An 8,077-nucleotide genomic window follows, 5' to 3' on the forward strand; every position below is an offset into this window, starting at 1 on the left:
ATGAGCCAGTTACTAGAGATCAGTACATCAACATTATGAAGTATTATTTTCACTAAATGGAAACATTCATGTCGGAGAAACAAGATTGGTTGTCTGGTTGACAGGTAGTCAAGACTGTTTATTATTTGATAAATCGAATGAAAATACTAATCATGGTTGGACTACTTGAAATAAAATGTCCTAAAACTAAAAGAGATTACAGTATGCAAGTAAATAGTATAAATTTTAAAAAGAAACATCCTTGTGGTTACTATTCACAAATTCACATGGATGTGGGCACAAATTGTGCTTTATACAATCGACAAGATAATAACAATATTATTGAAGAGTACTTCATTACTCTAATAAAGAACACTGAATGATTTTAACAGAGAATTCTATGTTTCCCAGATTGGTTAAAGAATAACAAAATGGCGTATTTGAGTTTCAACACCCTCAAATAATAAACAAATAAAAATGAAATAAAAATGTGAAACAGATTTTACGTCCTTTTGAAAAAGCACTGAGTTCTTTAATATTCTTGCCAAAATGTTAGACTGAGTGGGGTCGTATGCAAAGGAATGTAAAGTGCTTTAGTTTCTAATTGGCCATTTACCTAAAAAACTGCTTCTCATTTGTCCTATTTTAGCAAATCCTTGCGCTAGCAAGCCAGCGACGGGTCACTCGTCCTTGCAAGGTAGGCTTGTATTTTGTGCGTGGTCAACAAGTCGCTTTTGACGCACGAACAGACAGATGGCAGACAAATAGTTTATTTCTAAAGTTTTACCTTATCACATTGAACATTATTAAATATCCATGGAGAAAGACTTAATCATTGATTCTAATTATACAAGTTTTTCATCTATATTATAAACTTTTTTAGTTACTCTTTATTTACTTACTCACTGACTTTTTAACTTTTGATAATTAATTAATTTTCAATTAAATTATGAGCCAGCCGATAAATATCAAAGGCATGCTGTCACGACCGATATTTAAATATTTTTCTGTCCTTCACATTATTCCCTTGCCTTTCTGCATATCATATGTGCCTCTGAACGCCACAAAAATAAAAACCTTTTTCAGAAACTGGATTTAACATATAACATTGAATCATCAATATGTCACGCAATGGTTGTAACTTAAACGGACTGACAACGTTAGAAAGTCAATGAAATGTAGTTTTTGAAACTGTCCCTATTTCTTCAGCGCGCTAACGGCTTGGATTGGTCCCACTGTAAAAAATGACTTATTGAACTAAATATTTAAATAAAGAGCTAACAGAGCGTTCAGTGTAACTGCAGAGCTCAAGCAGTTATACCACAGTGAGCTAAGTGCTAGGTAGAAACAGTTAAAACATGGACTAGAGTGTTTGTTTTAGTTGTCATCGGCTGCGATATTTCTCCAGACCTTGCCAATTTACTGGTCCAACATCTAGTTGGAATTAAGCAGTTAAAAAATAAATTTGCGTTTTATTTATATATATATAACGAAAGCTTTGAGTTGTTTTGCCGAGAATTTTTCCATTTTTGCCATGTTTCAGCGATATTCGTGACCTGGAAATTCTTCAAAGTATCTTAGCCAATGATTCAACCTTTAAGAAATCCATTTCGCAACGCTCGAAACGCCGCACAGGTTATTCAGCTAAAAATTTTTAATTAAAAATGAAAAGTTGGATATCTTTAACATTTCGTTTTTAATGATAAATGTGGAAATAAATAATTACATTCGTTTTATATTTCTACTTTTTTTTAGGACTTTTTCATATATTTGATTCTGTTCAAGTTAATGAATTTATTCACAGTTTATTAGGTAAAAGCATCTGTATCTTGGTGTTTTCTTGTGGATGACACCCGGAAGTGTTTCCGAAATTCCGACCTAGTTGCAAAGACAACAAGTGGACTAAAAAGTGCCGTCAATACTAACGGAAAAGTAGAGTAAATGTATACATTGTCAGTTATAATTTCATGATCCCCCACACGACTGATTAATCTTGGCAACCAGAAACCAAACCATGGAAAGACATTTATTGCCACTGTAAATATTGTTGAAACAGTTATATTTTGCTCTATTTTAAGAGATTTTGTAGAGGTTGTTTTAATTTTAATTGCGTTTTTGTCTTGCGACAAATGCTTTGTCAGAGAATTTCGCCTAGTGAGCACGGTAATCCTACATTGTGGTATTTTTTCTGTATTATTTTTGGAAACATGGATTTCTTTGAAGTTGTCTTGTGCATTTGGTACTTTTTCTGATTTGAAAGTTTTCTGATCCAATGAAGTAGATTTATTAGCGAGAACATCAACTTTTTTGATCAATGTTTTATCTCCTGTTGCATCAATGCCAGTGAAGGACAAGTTATTTGAGCTGCATTGTAAATTTTTTACAACTCCAACATTAGTATTTGGCTTAACTGATCGACTTGAAAATGAATGCCTCGGGATGTTTCTTGTCGCGCAGTAAACTGCCCGTGCTATTTTAAAAACTTGAAAGTTACAAAAACTTATAATACAAGCTGGAACGAAAGCGTGGAAAATAGATAGGTATGAGATATAAATGAGACTCAAATTTTCGCCTTCAATGCCACAAAATATTCCAGGCCTGTTAGGATAATGAACCAGCGAGTTTTTCAGAGTCAATGTAGATAGTGAAGCCAGGATAGCTTCAATGACCAAAAACATATTCATGTAAGATATAATCTTTGCTGTAGCAAACCGTTTGTAAAAAAAAGGCCTGGAAATTGCGATAAAACGATCTAAACTTAATACGGACAAGCTTGACGTGACCATAAATATAGTAGAGCTTGATGACAGCATAAGACATTTACAAACCACCACGTCGCTCTGTTTCACACTATCTCCTGGTACATTGAATTGAAATATCTGATAGGGAGCATTGGTAAGGCAAACACCTATATGTATCATTGATAAAGCTACTATACATTGGTTTGAGGGAACACTTCGTAGTCTATTTTGCGCGAGGATTATTTTAACAAGTAACAGGTTTGTAACGCTTCCTCCAACCAAGATAATTCCATAGAAAACTGTGAATAAGAGTCTTTCAGTTACAGCTAGATAAATTTGAACTTCAGCTGTGTTGTTATGCATATGATAGCTTTGCATCGTTTGAATACTTCACGTAATAAGGGTTACACACGTAAAAACAGAAGACTGTAAAACTGGAATGAAAGGAATGAAAAAAAAGCGTTGAGAACGTCATTATATTGAACCACGATGAAAATATGTGTCGTAATTAAGGGTAATAAAAAGAATGAATAAAGAATCTTTTTTTCCAAATCACCCGCAGCTGTTAATTTTAGTAATTGCGATTACAGTGATATTTAATTTGCATTGTTTTATCCCTTGAGTAGGCATTTATAACGAAATAGTTTCTTTATGTTCAAAACTTGATATTTTTCATAAATTTTTAACACTTCGGAAATAGCTACAAACGAAAAACTTTAAAAACTTTAAGGACTTCTAGGATCGTAATGTGCGTTTAAAAGGAGAGGCGAACAAGGTATTATTATATGGCAGCCAGAAATTAAATTTTAAGCAAGAGATTACAGATTTCTAAATCATCTAAGATAACTACTATAATAACAAATAATGCGTGTACCCAAAGGGCCATTCAATTTTTCGTTGGTAAAACTTGGTTTTTGGCACAGAAAATGTCAATATCTTCATCTATTCAACACTTAACTCACTTTAGATTTCCAATTTTGGATTTCCAATCGTTTGAAATCAAATTTTGGAATTTTTCAATTTTGGATTTTTCAATTTTTCAATTTCGAATTTTTTTAATTTCGTTTTTTTAATTTTGGATTTCTTCAATTTTTGGATGGCTATTTTCAATGTTTAATATATTTTTCAACTTTCTGTATTCTTTAATTCGACATTTTTTATTTTTTTGGATTTTCATTTTGTTATATTGTTATCTTTTTCACCAGACACTGTCTGAACCTTTTCTAACCAAACACTGGGCCTAACACAACAAACTAGGCTAATAAAAGGCTTGGTGAATTGAGAAGTGGATCGACTCCAAACACACTATCACTGGCAATCGTTGATTTAGGGTACCACTTCATGTAAAGTAATTTAGCCCCTTCCATTTTTCGTTCTTACGTGGGTCCAACATTGAAAAGTTGAAAATCATATTTATCTCTTATATGTTTATCAAATTTAAATAAAATAAGATAAAAACATTTGTATACCTCTCTTACTGCTGATGCTGTCAATCTGTTTATCTCTTCTTGTCACTTCCGCGAAGTCATTTAATGTTTACTGCAAAATCTCTTCACTTATCTTTCGCTTAACCCTCTTACTCCAGGGTACATGGACTTAAAAATATCGCTGATTTCTTTGTGTGTTTTTTTATCGTTCAAAAGCGGCGATAAATATTCCATCGATAGTAGAGGAACGAGTAAAAAAAGACATAATTGCGAATAAGGTTACGGACTGTTCTCTGTGCATTAGCGAATGAACTAACATGCGCCACACCCTCCTTTGTGGTGGGTAAACAAGAAAAATTTATTTGTCTGAACTTTTCTCTAGACAATTGTCCGAAAGAGTGAAAATAAATGAATGAACTAACATCCGCGCCAACCCTCCTTAGTTGTGACTAGACAAAAAATTGTCAGAAATCTAAACAGGTGACCTGCGTAACGTGTGAAATTGAAAAAAATAAAACTCCCAAAATTGAAAAACATAATAGTCAGGAATTGAAACTTCCTGAAATATCCAAAATTCAAATTTGAAAAAATCCAAAATCGAAAAATTAAAATAAAAATCCAAAATTGAAAAATTGAAAGAAATCCAAAATTCCAAAATTCGATTTCACCTGAATGGAAATTCAAAATCGGAAACACTAAAGTGTTAAACTTAACTGTTAAATAGATAAGGACATGACATTTTCTGTGCAAGAACCAAGTTTTATCAACGAAAAATTGAATGGCCCTTTGGGTACACGCATTACAAATAATCAACTACCTAATCAACTTCCTAACAACAATTTTACAGAATTTCCATGGCTGTAAACATAAAAAAAAGTTCTTTTAAGCCAACATAACCAAGAATATTTTACGTACTATTGTAGTAACAGCATTTTATAACCTCCGTTTAAACTTTTTTGAACTTCCTTGAAGGAATATCTGTAATGATTAACAATAATATTATTTTCATGTTTTTAGTCTTTTTTCACAACATACTACGATCTTTAAACGATTCAGTTCGTTATGATGAGATGGCGCCAAATTTGAATAAATATACAGACCACCACAACAAATCGAACGCACAATGTTATGGCTTTATCTTTATTTACGAATCTTTATTTTCTTTATTTCATTATACTCCTAATTTTGGTTAGTAAATTAGTAGTATATAAAAAAATGTCACATGTTTGATCTGCAAGCTTTTCTTGCTTCCTTACTTTGGGCGTATATACCCGTGACCATCACAATAAGGATAAATGTGTAAAAATACTGAATTATAAATAACTAGTGTATAAAGCCCGTGGATAAATCCACTTAGGCAAAAGGTCAATAAAAAAAAAGTTGTTTTAGATGTTTTGCTGACGTCAGCAGTGCAGTGCAGATAAAAAAACATTGCAAAATTTGTTTATTCTTTGTCTGTAATGTGTGGAGGTTGAAACGCTGGTCAAAATAACGTACAGAATCATATGTTCTCGACGAACGCCTAAGGAGATATCAGGGATTAATAATTTTGCTGACGTCAGCAAAGAACCGTCAAAACCCTAAATATGGCTTCGCTTATGTTAATATACTTGCCTTTGATGTTAATATTATTTACTGTTAAAGGTTGGTAAATTGCAGAACCATTTTATTGGCAATGTTTTCCAGACTTTATGAAAGAAAGTAGTGAAGATAACAATCCTATTTGCAAAAGTCACAGACAGGCAGAACTGGCATAATATTATATAGAGTAGTCGATAAGGCCCGTGGAAAAATCCCCTTAGGCAGGATAACAAAGAAAAACAACCGTCATTTAAATTTTGCTGACATCAGCAGAGACCTGTCAGAACACAAAAAATTTTTTTTAGAAATGTGTACGCCTGTTGCCTTCATCGTATAGATCTTGAAACACTGATCAAGAAAATGTATAAGATGATGTACCTTTGACAAACGGTTGCAGAAATATTGAGGTTTAAAGAATTTTGGATGAAGTCATCAACCCGTCCATCCCAAAACGGATTTAGGGACCAAGGTTTAGGAAACTTACCCAAATTGGTCTCAGGTGGTCCCTAGTTACCCACGCGGTGAAAAATCATTGGCGTCACCACCTCGTTTCCAAGTTATTTGACATCAAAGTTTCAGGTGCACTATAATGGTTTCATTAATTTAATATATTGACGTTAAAGTAGTGTTTTTTCATCGCGTCGTAACGTCAGAAAATTTAACATATTAGACATGCATTTTTCGGCAACATCAAAGGAAAATGACCTTTTTTGTAGCCATGGCTGTAACATGAAAAATGATTTATTATAGAGCAGACCAGGCCAGTCGGTCTGTCTGGTCTTCAAAATCAACATAGTTATCATTAATTATTATTCAGCAGTCGTGTCGTGCGCAGTTCGCTTTTCCTTTAAAAGTATGAAAAGGGTTCACCCGTTTTTTTTATATCGCATTGCCTACATCTTGCTACTTGCGGTACCATTTTGCGTGACAGACAGACGCATACGGGTATTATAATATAGACTAGTCGTTAGCCCGTCCTTTAAATTCACCTGTCGCAACAAAGTGGCCAAAAATATATCGCATTTGCTATTGGTGCGCAATATAAAAATTTCGTGATTCTGTTATGGGACGCGGCTTCCGCGGCTTATTATAGAGACTAGCCGGGAAACCCGGCGTCGAACTGCCGGGTTAAGCCACAACTAAAGGTGTGAACGGGCGTTGAACACTCTGTGGAGCGCTTAATAACAACTGTAAACCGTGGCACACGATAAGGTGAAGCGCTTTAGTACAGGTATGCGGTATGTCGTTAATCAAGTGAAGCTCATACACTTGTTGCGACTGTGCGCATACACCATTATAGTGTTGCAACTGTAACATATTTAAAAAAAAAAAAATTCCCCGCAACAATAGCCGAAATAAATAAAGATATATTTTTTTATTTTGCGAAATAAGATTTTTTTAAAGTTAAAAAATTAATCGTGACACCGGACTGAGCACATAGTACATTTAAACGGTGTTGCACAAGCGTACAGGGATGATTACCGAGAAAGTTTAAAAATTAATTGTCAGTGGGCTAACCCTTTAGTACAGGTAAACCGTGTTGCACATGCGCATAGGCATAACAACCTTTTACAAAAAACAGTTTGTAGTTAACACTGGGCTAACCGCTTAGTACAGTTAAACAGAGTTGAACAGGCGTAATACCCTTTTCCAAAAAAACTTTATCGCAACTTCGGTTTAAATGAAAACCTCCTCCAGCTAAAGCGATTACTCAGCCATCTTATTTGCAGAAAAAGTTCTTAGGAAAATAAAAAAAAGGTTAAACTACCTAGCTAACTGCATTTAGCATAAAAATTATTGCTTCAGAATATTGTTGTAGCCAAACTGAATTTTATATTTTCACTTTGTAGCCAAAGATAGGAGATAGCCAAATGGCTACAGTATCAACATAAAAATAAATGTTGGGTAGGATAATTTTAGAAGATAAAAAAAGTCATACAGGCCTACAAACCTCCCACAAACTGACCACACATTGCACATGACCATTTTCAAAATCAAAATGGCCTTCGTTCATTCAGCCGCGAAAATATATTGAATTGTTTTTTATAAACGAAAATCTTGGATTCTTTCTGGTCGCGAAAATCGTGGATTGTTGTTTTAAAGAATCAGGCGTCGTGATCAGTATACTACGCGCTAGCGGTGAAAACAAAGTCGACAAAAATATATCGCATTTGGTATTGGTGCGCATTTTAAAAAAATTCGTGTTTCCGCCACGGGACACGGCTTTTGCAGACACACAGACAGACGACGGCTATTATTAAAGAGATTCTATTTGTACATAGTTACACTAATGTGAAAAATAAAAAATAATTTAGCGAAATATCCGAGAAATAGAGTCAAATAAAAATT

At 33.8% G+C, this 8,077-nt stretch overlaps 1 protein-coding gene across 1 annotated transcript; it reads right to left on the minus strand.

Moving 5' to 3' along the window:
* Nucleotides 1–1,635: 1,635 nt before the first annotated feature.
* LOC130649306 (uncharacterized) lies at nucleotides 1,636–3,380 on the minus strand. Its single transcript, XM_057455565.1, has one exon. It carries the CDS (start codon nucleotides 3,096–3,098, stop codon nucleotides 1,788–1,790), a length of 1,311 nt encoding a protein of 436 aa, XP_057311548.1. The 5' UTR covers nucleotides 3,099–3,380; the 3' UTR covers nucleotides 1,636–1,787.
* Between the last annotated feature and the right edge of the window lie 4,697 nt (nucleotides 3,381–8,077).

Source organism: Hydractinia symbiolongicarpus, chromosome 7 (assembly GCF_029227915.1).
Source record: "Hydractinia symbiolongicarpus strain clone_291-10 chromosome 7, HSymV2.1, whole genome shotgun sequence".
Taxonomy (NCBI): Eukaryota; Metazoa; Cnidaria; class Hydrozoa; order Anthoathecata; family Hydractiniidae; genus Hydractinia; species Hydractinia symbiolongicarpus.

Coding starts and splice junctions, on each gene's coding strand:
- LOC130649306 (XM_057455565.1), bottom strand. CDS start 3,098: ATGCAAAGCTATCATATGCATAACAACACAGCTGAAGTTCAAATTTAT.